We start from the raw sequence: 16,027 nt of genomic DNA on the forward strand, positions 1-16,027 counted from the left end.
CATAACACATGAATGCACGGCCTTCAAGATTCCTTTCTGGTCATCTGGTTGTGTTTGTGTCCTCTTCTGAGCGAGCTTCAGCACGCTGTTAATCATGTTGTCATTATGGAGCTGAGAAATATAAGATTCAAGAAAGCTTGATTGTAATTGTCACTCTAATCAGGAGTCTAGTCATCGGTCTTTATTCTGTTGTATTACTTAACTATGCTCATTGTGTTTTTATTCTTCGACAAAGACATCTTTAGTTGTTATTGATAAGTACAATTAGTCAGGTGTGCTGTTCCATTATTGGTTCTGTTTCATGCAGCCTACCGCCCCCTTACATGTGAGACAGATCGCTCCCCTGAACTGTATGCAGGGTGTGATTTGTGAGGGGAAAAAAAAAGGTTTTTATTCGAAAAAATAAATCCTAAAACATTCTAGACAATGACGCCCATCAGGCTATTTCATACAGCTTTTAAAGCTTGTGATCTTAAGTAAAACAATTTTGTAACTTGAACTCGTAGTGCAACGGATTCATATTGTAATTTGAACTCGTAGTGCAACAGATTATAAAACTCACGGTTCGGATCGTATCACGGTTCAGAGTCACGGATCGGATCAGCACAAAAGAGAAAAAGGGAGCAAATATAACTTTTAGAGAGCCTTGATTCCTTTTTTTGCCGCTAATTGCCGATCATTAATGATATTGGCAGATACAGATTGTTCTGTTGTTTGATTGTAGCAGCTTGTTTACAAGGCTCCAGACTAGTGTAAACCATCAAAATCTAAATATTATCCTTTCACTTTATTGTAAATTAGTGGAGGTTTTTTCTTTATAAAAACACACAATTCGAATGATAAGGAAATAAAAAATTGTATTTTATAGTGATTCAAATATTTAGTAGTAGTAGTAGTAATGGTGTATTATAATCTGCTTAGAGCTAGTGTTAGGAAGTTAAACAGCTCATAATTCATCTCTAATATCTACCGATCGACAGTGGTCCGTTAACTTGAACTTAAACACTGCATTTGCAAGAATAGTTTACTAATACTTTTTTTATTGATCTTATCAGGTATAGTACGCTATTTTCACTCTCTTGCCATGTCCATTGCGGACTCATAGGGGATGCGATCATATACCTGCCAGTTTATAATCCCCCGTTCCAGTATCATGGATAGAGCCACTTGGCCAGGCGTGCCAAAACACTTGATTATGAACTTCAATATTTAATACAAACAAAACTAAATGCAAAACCACAACGTGCTGTCAACGTGACAATAAATAAGATACAGCATATGCCTGTTTGTCAGAATAAGAAAACGGTCTTTGATGATGGACCTATGTCAGATTGTTCTGATGGGAGGGGTCATCTGCTGTGTGCCGCCCCTCTATTACCCACATCTCTGCAAACGTCTGGGCAGGGAAGGATCCCTGGTCCATTAACAGAGATGAACAGCAGTCTGTTGACAGCATGGAGACGTTCATCACTTGGCTTGGATGGGGTGTCATCTCTAATGTCACAAAAGAGCGAGGGCTGACACTTGAAGTCCATTTGTGATGTTGTTGTTGTTGTTGTTTGCACTATAAACGGTTGCAGGGATTTTCTTGTTATTTTAGGTATTTTATGTTTTTCTGCAGAAGTAGAATTATGAGGGGGAGTTGAGGGGGAGTTGTACATTTTCATACAAATAATTCAGCAGAGGTAGGGATATATAGACCCCCCTTGGCAAATCCCACCCCGACTGTATGCACGCATTTGCGTAAACAGCCTAATTCAGCATTATTTTCAGCTTCATCTGGTCTCAGTGGCCTCTTTTTGGTAGGGTCGGCCCCCCCGAGTCGTCTGTCCAACCCCTGAAGTGTCTGTATGATGGAGAGAGGTAATGGCCAGTGCAAGGTCAGTCCTGCCTCCTCTGCCCATATCTCTTGTCTCCGCAGCACAGCACATCCTGTGGGCAAAAAATAGAAAGAACACAAAACCCAATCTTCTCATGAGATGTTTATTGTATTGTTTGCTGTCCAAAGAAAATCATTTGTCTCAGTAACTTGTCAATACGAGGAAATTACAGTGTATGTTCTGATTTTTATTTATTTTTCTCAACCAATTAACGTAGTTTTTGACAAGCCATTCTTTTTTCACTGTTCTTAATGAGAATAATATTAATCCTGGTCTCTGTCAGTCTACTGACAAGAGGCAAGAAGGAGATGCTCTCTGATGAATGTACATGAGATGCTCAGTGGAAACATTAGTCACTGGTCTGGAGCTGGAACACAGGCTGTTGTCACCTAGGGACAGTAATAGACAGGCTCAGATGTATCCCGTGTGTGCGTGTGTGCATGTGTGCGTGTGGGTGGGTGTGTGTGCGTGTGTGTGTGTGTGTGTGTGTGTGCGTGTGGGTGCGTGCGTGCGTGTGTGCGGGGCCGCAGGCAAGCTAGCAGCTTTGATAGTTTTCATTTCTCCATAACCTCGAGGCTGCTGCAACAGCTGTTAAACTTTACTTTACTGGCGCTGTGAAACCTCTCACTATTGTTCTTTGTTGTCACCGAGCCGACATTATCGCAGGGGTTCACTTAAATACTGCTGCTAAAGGCTTTCTTTTTGCTGAGCAGCCATTTTAGGTAATTACGTTGGTGTCTCAATGAGATGAATATTAGATGTAGTCCTCTTGCATCAGCTACCAGGAGCTCTTCTGTTGTTTGTTGATTGATCTTCTAATCCTAATCACGAACGCGCGCCCCCCCCCCCCCCCTTCTACATCCTCAGAACAAGTTCGGAACAGCTATTTCATCGGTCTGGATGGCTCGCTGCGGCTAGTGTTGGCCAACGGCATGGAGGTGTCCCTGCACACCGAGCCCCACTCGCTGGCCGGCACAGTCAACCCAACAGTCAGCAAGAGGAACGTAACCCTGGCCATCGACAATGGCCTCAACCTGGTGGAGTGGAGACAGAGGAAGGAGCAAGCCCGTGGCCAGGTCACTGTGTACGGGCGAAGATTAAGGGTAAGCACGCCACTTTGCTAAGTGCAACTCGTGGTCACACACACTTATAAAGGACCCCAAGGGGACTATTTGAGGATGGTTAGGAGTGAGGAGCATTTCTGTCTCGCTCAAAATGGCATTGACTTTTAGCTACCTGCTGGACATGACTCCACTCACGGTGCAATCTAGCCTTGACTTGAGGACCTCTGCTTTCCTCAGTGTGAGTCTTACGTGTAGGCTAACAGACAGCAGCCCAGTTCACTGGAAGATTGTGAGAGGGCCACGTTCACACAAATATTAGCTCTGTGTCAAAGTGTGTGTCACCGTGTCCAGTCAAAAAAAACAATTGACTGGACCACTCCATTGCAGGGTTAGAAATAAAAATGAGCCTGGCTTAAAATGTTGCTATTGTTTTGCACAGTCTTAGTATTTTGATAAGAAACGTCTGCAAAATACTTGGTGGTTAAACTCAAAAGTCAGAGAGGTAAATGACCTCTCAGCAAGCTAACCATGCAACGCTGACACAGTTAGACACATAGAATATCAACAGATGATTCATCTTGAATGACCCACTGGAAAGGATCATTAACATAAGGAGCACCTTTAAAATGCATCCTAATTGGTTAGCTTGATTTTTTGTTCTATAACCTTATTACAGCATATAAAAACTTAAGTTGTCCACGTTATCTTGGGGGCGGCAACACAGCTAATGGGAAGGTGCCACTTTGTCTGTCATTGGCTGTTCATTTAATGGCCCCGTCGTCCCTCTGGAAGTGAAAGCTTCTAATGTATGTTACAGACAATGGCCCCAGGGGTGAGATAGGAAATGGGAGCAGCCTAATGGCAAGAACAGAAGGGATGAGCAGAGCTGGAATCATTGAGCGACCTTGAGTGGCATGTCAAGTGATATTACGTGGGTGGCCGGATGAGTGTGTGGCAGTGGGAGGGAGGGAGGGAGAGAGGGAGGGAGGAGGGGGTGGGCAGAATCTTTTCAGATCTTTTGTTGTGCTAGGAACGGCTTGTTGCTGACTGTGTTCCAGTTTGTGTCTCTGACCGTATTTGTTACACCGTTAAACTAAGTGCATGTGTTAGTTGTATTGTACTTTTCATGTCTCGAGGCAAAATGGATCATTGATTGTCCCTCCACACTGTCACCTGCTAACCCCTCCCAGCCACCGACAACATTTATGATTTATGTTGCCGAGGCACCGTGGAAACAAACCCTCCACTCAGATTAAGCAGTTTGCAAATGTACATTAATGGGAGAACCCTTGTGGCTGCCACTCGACCATAGCAAGAAACTCCAACCCACCACTTCCATGTGGATTTAAAAATCGAGACAATGCTGGTATCTCTGTATTAACATTTCAGTCTTGTCATGGTGTCTTATAATGTTGGGCTGGTTGTTCAAAAGAGATACCAACTTGAAACAAATAGAAAAAGATATCATGTATTTCCTTTGATTGCTATGTGAGAACAAACAATAACTGATGTTATTGAAGAAAACCGAGTAATCGTTAAATTAAACACGAGAACCGATGAAAAGCATTTCCACTCGCGAAACAGATTCATATTGTCATTTGACACAAAAGCCGTTGATATTGATTGAGAGCTCAGATGCTGCTACCATGATTTATGCTGAAGACCATTTACATTGTAACATTGTAGGTTTAATGCACTGTAAAAGTCTCTCTTCTGTTTCTACTTTCGTTGACAATTTCCTTTTAGAGGCAATGTCCAATTTACAATAATTCCTCTTGAGTGGGTTTCCATTCTCATGGGATCTCGGGATCTCTGCTCTAAGAGCTTTTTTCCACCCTGTTGAGTTTTTGGTGAAACAGATCCTGGCACGAATAAACTTTTTCTCTTTCTTCTACCTTATTTCCTGTTGGAGGCAATCTGAATATAATCTTTTTGGACAGACAGCAAGTATCCTGCTGCGTATGAAACACTGCTACCAGTGGTTTCAGGAAATGCTGGAGAAGGAGCTTGGTCTTTGATTTCAGTCCCCTTATCTTTAAGAATCTAGTCAGTTTCACAAATGACTCCTAATGCTTTTGTAATTCTCCATCCATCGGTGCAGTCCTGAATCATGTTAAAGTAAAAGAGAAGATAACAAATGTGGACCCCTCCTGCTCTTATTCTCCATCGGAGGAGGCCTGGGGCTCAAATTGTTTGTGCTTGCTTGTGCTTTTAGTGTAAAGTAATCCTCTCAATTAGGTATCAATGACATTAATTGCCTAGTGTAATTGTCCCTTCACAGATGGGAGACACAAGCATGCTTTTCTCAATGTGTGATTGAAAAAAAGGACCTGCTCTGTGCCATTGGTCTGGAAAGGAGCCAGAAGAGGCTTTCTCAGCTAAGATGTGTTTAAGCTTTGCCAAGATTTTTACCAATCGCGGACGGTAGCACATCTAAAGAAAAACTATGTACCTCAAGAAATGATAAAGAATACAGAATCGGAGGGGTCATTTGAATTATTGCCAGAGACCTCTACGACCGCATCGTCCAGATGGTGTTTAAAGTAGTACTTGCATCCTCAGGACCCTGGTTTGATTTCTTCTTCCTCTGGAGCTTCTGCTAACAGAGGCTGCTGACTGAGAAACATGTGTGCGTTTGAGGATCTCTTTGGGCGTCAGCACAGGAGCGGCCTCCTACGTATATAAGCTAGCCAGGGGTTCGTCTCCGTGCTGACCTGGACATGGTCTTCAGGATTACACTCTTCATAGCGGTGTCTTTCCGCTCTGATCATAGTGAAGCCGAAGGTTCACCACGTGCAGCCTCACACATTCAAACGTGTCCATTTACACAGGAGACAATTTATTTATTTTTTCTCCTCTTTTCCAATTTACGGAAATGGCTAAATAAAATGAGTCCATCTGCGCCTGGTAATTATTTCAGTAAGCAGTGAAAATGAATTTAATGATCAATGTGGCTCTAATGTTTCTTGCATGAATAGCATACTCCCACTTAGACTCCACAGAATATTCTGCACAAACAAAGAAATATGGTAATTCTTATAATTTCATCACTTCAATGGCTCCTGCAGCCCTGAGATACAGCTCCTCTGTTGTAATTAACTGCTGTGAAAAAAAGAATATCAAATAATCACTTTGCGTTTAAAGCCCTCATAAGGTCCCCACCTCAGAAGAGCAATGCGCCACCAATTCATCTCAATTGTTTCAAACTACCCAACATGTTTATTTCCTCTTGGTGGAGCTCGTGTTGGTCAAATGAAATGCCTCCTCTCCTATAGGTTCACAACAGGAACTTGCTGTCATTGGACTTCGATCGAAATCACCAGGACTGAAAGGTCTATGACGACCACAGAAAGTTCACGTTACGGATCCACTACGACAATGCCGGGGCGGCCCACTCTGTGGGCGCCGAGCAGTCGTCTGAATGGAGTCAACGTCACGTATTCTCCTGGAGGGCAACGTGGCCGGCATCCAGAGAGGTACCATGTCTGTTCGCATGGAGTATGACCAGAATGGAAGAATCTCCTCCCAGATTATTTGCTGATGGTAAATCGTGGAGCTACACTTACCTTGAGAAGGTACGAATCGTTGTTGTTGCATTGTTGATTAAATGGTTCATAGATAACAATGTAGTTGTAAGATTGCCGTGACAGTTATACAGATACATTCTGGAGGTGTGTCTGTGTAAGAGACTTGAGGGGAGTTTTGGAGTTAAAAGTTAACTTGAAACTCCAGCAGTGTTTGTGCTGCATTATCAGGCTCCAGCACAGATATCAGTAGAAATGTAATTAAAACCTGTCTGGTGCACCGCAGACGTTATACTTGTAACCGCAGTCCTGACAGCAAAGTTCAAGCTGAAATAGCTCCGATGAGAGGAACAGAGTGAAATGTCACTTTCTACCCACTAATTGAAGGATAGATTGTTGGGAAGAAGGTGAATAGCTGCAGTTCTCCAGCATAGACATGTAATGTGAAAATGGTAGCCTTTATAACAGTTCATAGTCATTTTTTATTCAGCAACATCTAAGTGCTGAGATGCTGGCAGCCTTGGGACTGACATCATTTATTGGTCCAAGGCGCGAATGGAAATGTTTGATTTGCCAAGCAGCCGGTTTGTGAAATTATCTCTCAAGTAAATCTTAATGTCAGACGAGTATCAACACCACTTTCAAGATGGGAATTATATTTGGTCTGAAACAGACTTGCATGTATAATGTGTTATTGCCTTTGACATTTCTCTTGTCTTGAACATTCCCTACCAACACTGTGACAGTACACAGTAGGTAGATAATGTAAGGAATAGGTTTTTGTTTAGTTTTGTTTGTTTTATATTATAATTATAATTGTATATACTTAATTACATGTTTTTTATTGTAGTTACTGATGCTAGACCTAAAGTGATGGCAATTTAATTTCTTGTCTTGGTTAGTGATACTGTATACATTACATTAAATGTAATGAGTCTTTTACTGTTCCCTCCTCTCTTTACAGTCCATGGTGCTGCTGCTCTACAGCCAGAGGCAGTACATCTTTGAATTTGACAAAAACGACCGACTATACTCTGTGACCATGCCCAATGTGGCGCGGCAGACCCTGGAGACCTCCCGCTCCATTGGCTACTACAGGAACACCTACCGGCCCCCTGAAGGCAACGCCTCTGTGCTCCAGGACTACAGTGAGGAGGGCCAGTTTGCTGCAGACCACCTACCTGGGGACGGGCCCGCAGGGTCATCTACAAATACGGCAAGCTTTCCAACTGCTGGAGATCCTCTATGACACCACACGCATTGGCTTCTCCTACGACGAGGTGGCCGGCATGCTGAAGACGGTCAACCTGCAGAGTGAGGGCTTCACCTGCACCATTCGTTACCGTCAGATTGGCCCACTGATCGACCGACAGATTTTCAGGTTCAGCGAAGAGGGCATGGTCAACGGCAGATTTGACTATGTCTATGACAACAGTTTCCGCGTCACCAGCATGCAGGCTGTCATCAATGAAACCCCGCTGCCAATCGACTTGTATCGCTATGACGACGTGTCAGGCAAAACGGAGCAGTTCGGCAAATTTGGAGTGATTTATTATGACATAAATCAGATCATCACCACGGCAGTGATGACCCACACCAAACACTTTGACGCTTATGGCCGGGTGAAGGAGGTCCAGTACGAAATCTTTCGCTCGCTAATGTACTGGATGATGGTGCAATATGACAACATGGGACGAGTGGTGGCCAAGGAGCTAAAGGTCGGGCCCTACGCCAACACCACGCGCTACACATACGAGTACGATGCTGACGGTCAACTGCAGGTGGTCTCCATCAATGACAAGCCCCTGTGGAGGTACAGCTACGACCTGAACGGCAATCTGCACCTCCTCAGCCCCGGGAACAGCGCGCGACTCACGCCACTTCGCTACGACATCAGAGACCGCATCACTCGCCTGGGAGATGTCCAGTACAGGATGGACGAGGACGGTTTCCTCAAGCAGCGAGGCAACGACTACTTTGAGTACAACTCGGCGGGCCTGCTTGTTAAGGTGTACAACAGAGTGAGCGGTTGGAGCATCAGATACCGATACGACGGCCTGGGCAGGAGGGTGTCCAGCAGAAGCAGTACGGGCCACCACCTGCAGTTCTTCTATGCCGACTTGTCCAGCCCGACTCGGGTCACCCACATGTACAATCACTCCAGTTCCGAAATCACATCGCTGTACTACGACTTACAGGGACACTTGTTCGCCATGGAGCTAAGCAGCGGGGATGAGTTTTATGTGGCCTGTGACAACATAGGCACACCTCTGGCTGTGTTCAGTGGTTCGGGCCTCATGATCAAGCAGGTCCTCCATACAGCATTCGGAGAGGTCTACCTTGACACCAACCCAAGCTTCCAGCTCATCATCGGCTACCAGGGAGGTCTGTATGAGCCTCTCAGTAGGCTGCTCCACATGGGCAGAAGGGACTATGACGTCCTCGCTGGGCGCTGGACAACACCTAACCACGAGGTGTGGAAGCGTCTCAACAGCAACCACATTGTGCCATTCAACTTGTACATGTTCAAGAATAACAATCCGCTCAGCAACAATCAGGAGATAAAGTGCTACATGACTGGTAAGTTCATTTAACAGACTTGTGTTTTACAGATATGAGAGCATTAGTTTTTTAAAGAAACTACAGCTGCCAGATGCAAAGTAGCAAACTCTGACAACAGTAAATGAAAGGAAGTAGGAAGCATCCTCAAAATAATGATTTGAATTGTGTACAGGTTAGTACAGTGTATACATAGCAGTAGACGGATGTTAAGTGAGCACTACTAGAGCAATCAGTGATGCATATAACTTTTTGGGCTTAGAAGGAAAACATAAGTGCTAAAGGACGTGTGTGTGTGCGTGCGTGTGTGTGTGCGTGCGTGCGTGCATGTGTCCCATGTCCTTGTTTCTGTATGAAACTGCGATTGCTTGCCTTTCAGCAAACAATTAATAGTTATTAGTAGTTAAAATTCTTTGTTTTTTATAAAAACAATGAGCCACAAATTGAAAAACATACCCTGCCAAATTTCAATTGAAAAGCAGTGCGCTATAAAGTATTTTTAAAAGCCTCCGCACAGGAACACCGAGGGTGTGTGTGTGTGTGTGCAGGCATACATACGTGCGTGTGCCGGTGGCTATCGTTTTGAAAGTGCTCAAAGGGAACCATGCTGCACAGCAAAGCCCCCTCTGTAGTCGAACACTATGGTCCCTTCCCAGAAATATTGCATCATTTTGTGTTAGGGAAGAGGTAAATGGCAGTGAAAGCACCCCAGTGGAGAAGCAGAGCACAATGGATCCATAGAAACCTCAGCCAGGGCCGGTTGTATCAACCTCTTTGGCTTGGAAGGAATACATCATTGTTAAGGATACTCGTTGAATACTCCCTGGTTAAACCAATCGCCATCAGCCAGATCTCATTTGCAAATGTGAGATTTAATTCTCTAAATTAATTCAGCATTATATTTACTCCATCATGTGTGTGTTGGCTATCAAATAATTCATTTTATACCTTTTATCCTTTATTAATTTACCTATATACAATACTGAGAGGAATGGTAGAACATTTTTTGCCCGGATGGAGTCGAGGCTTCGACTTAAACAAAGCCATTTAGTCGCCTGCCAAACAGAGAGGTGTTCAGCTTCACAGTCCACTATTAGGGGACTGACTGGCATTTGGATGCTAAGCAGACTGTTAGATATACTGTCGTGAGTGGGCCTCAATTGTGATTGATGGCGCTGACATTTCCATTCATTTCAGTAAATTATCAGGGTCCTTTCATTGTCCTCAAACAATTTTTCTTTTTTTTTTAAAGCTTTGTCAGGTGCCACAATATGGCAGCGCCAACTTGCCCCCTCCCCACCCTCCAAAGTGTCACAGCATAATAAAAGCATTGAAAGGGGTCAGGACAACAAACGGCTCAGGTTTAGCAGGCTTTCCTCCGAGTCATGTCTGTGATATTCAGAATTTATTACGGATAGCAGCAGCACCTCCATTCTGGTTGCTATTAGACGCGCTGCGTTATCATGATCGCATAGATTTGAATCCCGGACACTTTCCTCAGCTTTTCATTAGAAGAAGAGGAAACATGAATTGCAGAAGATTTTTTTTTTTTTTTTTTTTTATATCTTGTCCGGGCTCTCGATGTAATGACATGGAATTACAGTATATAATTATCAGCGCGGCAGACACTCTCAGATGTCACTTGGCTTTTCTGGGCTTCAGCTGTGTGTCATTAGCGTGGCACCTGCAGGAGTGGACATGAAGCATCGCCACCACTTTGAGTGTTTAATAAAGCTTGTCCACTTTCACAAACAAATCAAGTGCTCAGACCGCGTGATGAGTATTTTAAGGAGACAGACACTTGACCGCATGATGACAACTGTTCAAATGTGTTTTTTTTATAGTTTCTCTGGAGCCAGGAGTGATTATGTCTATTGAGACATAATAGACATGTTTGTTCCTTCCGTTGCAGATGTGAACAGCTGGTTGGTGACCTTCGGCTTCCAACTGTACAACGTCATCCCCGGCTATCGCAAACCGAGCAACGAGGCCATGGAGCCGTCCTACGAGTTAGTTCGCACCCAGATCAAGACACAGGAGTGGGATAGCACGAAGGTAAGCCAGTCACTCTCAACCTATCCCACCTTTAACCTTGCCAAAGATTGCCTTTATTCAATTCTGCTTCATTCCTTCCCAACATCATTAGCAAGTAGACATGCTCTGTGTGGCCACACTCCCAGAGGAGCTGCCAGCTATCAGGCCAGAACACAGCCCAGCGAGCCAGGTCCCTGCTCCTAGTCCTCATCTTGGGGAATGGGGTCAGGCTAAACAGCTCTTGTAATTGTCCTGCCATTAGGGAAATTCACTCTCCATTCCCCCCACCACTGGCCATTGATTTCATCTCAGTCTTACAGCGTTTAGCCAAGGTCTGAGAAGTAGTAGACATGCTCTAATACCCGCGTTTATCAGCCCCTTTCAAGTTGCCTCCAACTCACCTGAATTATTGAAGAGGCCACTGTTGTCTTGGGTTTGGTTACAGTTTAGACGAGTGAATGCCACCCATCAGGCGGCCAGATTCATGTTGTGTGACACTCTGGCTGCTACCTCAACACAGTCAGTGAGTATTTGTTATAACACATCTGTGAGCCTACAAGATACTGGGAAGATCCAATACAAGGTTATCTAAATCCATGACCTTTGATCTGGCCAGCCAACCATAATAATACACCAACCGAGCATAATGAACAGAGACAGCGATGACACTATGCTGTAATACTATCTACTATTGGACTAAAGCATTTAAAATTGAAAATGAAATTACAGACATTGTTTTCTATTTCATATCCTAAACAATGTCATAGTTTTTTTCTGCCTGTGACCGTGGACCTAAATATATCCAATGTTATAACATGCTTTATTTTTATCTGTTAATTAATTTGGTATTATTGTATGTGTTGACCAAAGTAGCATCTTAATACGTGCCCTGATGTGCTTTTTCTGCATTTAAGGGAATTTTAGTGTTGCCCTGAGCATGCCAGCACTCAGTTATTGAACAGATCATATATAAAGTGTGAAACCATAATAGCAGGAATCCCAGTTATGTCTACATCGAGCATTATGGAGGGTTACTGTCAAAGCTCCCTGGGACTGACTCATGCTGGCTGCTTGTGCCTGACACTCCACTGAGAATCTCTGAACTCACTCAAGGTACCAATCTACAAAGGAGCGGCAGCAGAGGAAAGCTCTAATTGACTCCAAAGACACCCCACCTGTTTCCATTTCAAATATCTGAGAGGAGATACGGATGGATGGAATCGTGTTGCAGATGAAAAAGAATAAATGCAACACTCTTTTCTTGGAGTTGCAAGACATGGAGTTGCAATTCTAACTAAAGTGGACAGGCTTCACAAATTAATCAAAAGGCAATTTTTGCTTTTTTTCTAAATGGCCTAATGTGTTTAATTGCTAAGGAAACCTTTCCCATTCTGTTTTTTAATGTAAAGTCCTTCACCAAAATTAAAGAGGGAAACAGATTGCTTGCATTTTGTAGCTAATTGAGCCTAGATGTAAAGGTTGTACTGTGTGTTCCTTCAGCACAGCTCTGGAGTAAATACTGTAAATGATGTGTGAGGAAAGATTGAGATAATGAGTCTTTGCCCTGTGTGCGAGCCAGGATATCATTTTCTTATCTAGAAATCCTGCTCCAAAAATGTTGTTCTGAGCTGCTAAATGCCAAGCTGATCCTCCCTGCAGATGACCAGAAAAGCCTAATTAAATGTAGGATTCTTTGAAGCAGGGATATAGCTGTAAAACCACACATGCAGGTGTATCCCGTACACTCGGCATTCCTGCCTTTCTATCTCTTTTCATTTAAGCCCCCATTTCGCCAATGCTGCCGAATCCGTGCAGCGATTGAAAAAGGGCCGTGAGGGGCCAGACAGATGAGGTTTGTGCTGCACGAGGCTTGATCTCTCATTCTGGGTTTCGCTGGAGGCTGATTGCGCCCCATGCTACGTGAATGATGCCTCTCTAGGAGTGTCCCAGGAGGCTGTTTCAGTAAAGTGGAGGACATTGCCCCATCGCCGCCCACCCCCCCTCCCTTCCCCAACCACCGCTGGGACAGCTGACCGGGTCACAGTGTTGGCACAGTAAACAAACATGGAGTGGCATGGTGTGAAGTGTCCCCCCAGGTGGTCTCTCCCGAGGGCCCCAACAGCACAGCTGACCCCGTACCCGCCCCCGACCCCCTATGTTTCCTCTTCATCTGACACGTAGTAGGGCATATATGCTGGTTACTGCGGCCTGCTCCAACACTCTTCTGACCCCGTCCCCACCCAGCTCGAACCCTGAGACAGAATTAGAAACTGTCAGCAGGACTTTGGATGTGACTGGTTGACTCCTCGAGACGCTCACAGCCTCTCATCTTGGGCAATGGCAGAAAGGCACAGTGTTCGAGAGCCTTTTTGTTGCTCAGATGCGTTCAGGCGGCTGTCTCGCTTGTTGGCCAGCTTCCATTTCATATCTCACGTCTCTCTTTCTTCCTAAGGACTGTGTCTTGTCAAGTGGTATTAGGACAAATTATAAATTTTGGCTCTAGGAAATGCGGTATCCATACAAGGCTTTGATCCCGAAAGGAATGATATATATACACACTAGTTACCAACCAATTTCTGTTTCACATTTGGCCCAGCATGGCTGTCAGAAGACAGCAATTTCACCCTTTTTCAAAATGTCATGTCTGTCACAAATGATCAGAGAGATTTGCATTAGCTGACAAACACCGCTGCCCCTACCTTGACTGTGTGTGATACATTCACAGCTTCAAAGTATTGTGGAGTTGTTGTTTGCCATTGATAATGGATGGGAAGCAATTACATTATTATTTATGTAAATAATGTACTCAAGATGTTTAAATCAAATAATAATGCGGCATCAATGAGATATTTTCTGTACCACCTGTAATCTTTAATGTTTACACCTTTCAATTTATCGTTGAATGCATTTTGAAGACAGCGTTTTCTAAAGAACATCTGGTTTCAGCATTAGATGATTATAGATTATTAGATGATGATTGTTTTTTTCCTTCCAGGTTGTACAGTGTATGTTAGACCCAGATCATGTTGATACACATACAGTACATTTAAGACAAGGTGTTAAATCATCTTCATTCAGTCATATGCAGGGCCAGCTGAAAGTGCTGTTTAGTCCCCATACAGTCTAGGATAAAGGTTACACGCCGAGTTGTGAGCTAATCAGATGCTCTGCTAAATATCTAAAGGAGCATCTTCAAACTAGCAATTGAGTGAAATGGTGTGAATCTTTCTCACTCAGAACAAACAGAAAATACATGTTACTGTCTATGTAGATGCTGCGGGGGCTGCGTGAGTAAACAGCATGGTCTTTGTTTTGCAGTCTCTGCTGGGCGTTCAGTGTGAGGTTCAGAGGCAGCTGAAGGCCTTTGTCAAGCTGGAGCGCTTTGGCCAGATCTACAGAGCTAAAAGTGCCGGATGCCCTCAGACAGAGGACAAGAAGATCTTTGCCTCCGGTGGCTCCATCTTCGGCAAGGGTGTGAAATTTGCTATCCGAGACGGCCGCATCAGCACCGACATCATCAGCTTAGCCAATGAGGACGGGCGCCGCATGGCCGCTGTGCTGAACGACGCGTTCTACCTCGAAGACCTCCACTTCACCATCGCCGGAATGGACACCCACTACTTTGTCAAACTGGGCTCGGTGGAGGGAGACCTGTCCCTCATTGGCATGACGGTGGGCCGGCGCACTCTAGAGACCGGCGTCAACGTCACGGTGTCTCAGGTTAACACTGTTCTCAATGGCAGGACTAGGCGCATCACAGACATCCAGCTACAGTATGGCGCACTGTGCTTGAATGCGCGTTACGGCAGCAGCATGGATGAGGAGAAAGCCCGCGTGTTGGAGCTGGCCCGGCAGAGATCTGTCGCCCAGGCCTGGGCTCGGGAGCGCCAGAGAATGAGGGATGGAGAGGAGGGCTCGCGAACCTGGACCGAGGGAGAGAAGCAACAGCTCCTGGGCTCGGGGAAGGTTCAGGGCTACGATGGATACTACGTGGTCTCGGTTGACCAGTACCCTGAGCTGGCAGACAGTGTCAACAACATTCATTTCATGAGACAGAGCGAAATGGGCCGAAGGTGACATGAACACCAGGCTCTGGAGTAACAGACTCAGACGTTCGACACAGGACTTCTTGCCAAAGACAGTTGTCTACATGACCACCATTTTTTTTTTTTTGTCTTTCTTTGGCTGTGCTCAATTGGGTTTTTAATATACTGTAAAAAATCATTTAAAAACCATTAAAAAAAAGAATAATCATGGTTGCAATCAGTTGCACTGTATTAATAGAAGAGTGCCCTTCTCCTTTTGAAGATTCTTTAACAGTCTTTGCCCTCCAAGTGCGGCTGCTAGAGGATGAAAAATATGCGATGTCTGTGACTTATTTTTGTGACTCCATCTCCTCATCCCTGTTGGTGATTCTGTTCAAAGAAAGCCAAGAGGAGTATGTGTAATGCATTATGTTCACTGGCTCACTCGCTGCCAGACTTGCAGATTGTTATTCACAAGCTCGCTCCATTCTGCCTTGTTCCCTGCCTCAGCCAAGGAAATTCCTTCTCTTTTAATCACTTCTTTTTTATACTTGAAAACCCTCATAGCCCCAGTCATCCATAAATAATGAGAGAGATTTCTGTTGGCGGTAGAACCCTTCATCAAAACCCCAGCTGAACTTGTCAGAGCACTTTCATTTGTGTGATGTGATTTAAATTTTTTTTTTATCAAGAGGAGGATTGATACTCATCTGTGGTCTTAGCTTGGAAGCCTTCGGTGCACCCTGACTGTGCATGTTGATGGCCTACTTTATGAACTTCAAAATTAGCAAAACTGCGTAATCAAGCTTACGATTTATGGTCAAGCCAACAAAGGGATATTATGTCACTTTTTAATTTTGTGTGTATTTTATTTTTTAACTGGACTTTTTATTTTTCAAGCAAAAAAAAGGAAACCATAAATTGTTCTCTGCTCCCTTTTA

General features: G+C 44.3%; 1 protein-coding gene across 1 annotated transcript in view; it reads left to right on the plus strand.

The window, feature by feature from the left end:
• The window catches only part of tenm4 (teneurin transmembrane protein 4), a 144,013-nt gene extending 128,827 nt beyond the window's left edge, over positions 1–15,186 (plus strand). The window contains 11 exon segments of the mRNA XM_034548396.1: positions 2,748–2,983; positions 6,220–6,327; positions 6,329–6,394; positions 6,396–6,476; positions 6,478–6,519; positions 7,433–7,627; positions 7,629–7,661; positions 7,663–7,693; positions 7,696–9,048; positions 10,940–11,082; positions 14,380–15,186. Of these exon segments, the coding sequence (XP_034404287.1) occupies positions 2,748–2,983; positions 6,220–6,327; positions 6,329–6,394; positions 6,396–6,476; positions 6,478–6,519; positions 7,433–7,627; positions 7,629–7,661; positions 7,663–7,693; positions 7,696–9,048; positions 10,940–11,082; positions 14,380–15,138 (3,047 nt within the window). The 3' untranslated portion in view covers positions 15,139–15,186.
• Positions 15,187–16,027: the final 841 nt, after the last annotated feature.

The sequence above is a fragment of the Cyclopterus lumpus genome, chromosome 13 (genome assembly GCF_009769545.1).
Source record: "Cyclopterus lumpus isolate fCycLum1 chromosome 13, fCycLum1.pri, whole genome shotgun sequence".
Classification (NCBI taxonomy): Eukaryota; Metazoa; Chordata; class Actinopteri; order Perciformes; family Cyclopteridae; genus Cyclopterus; species Cyclopterus lumpus.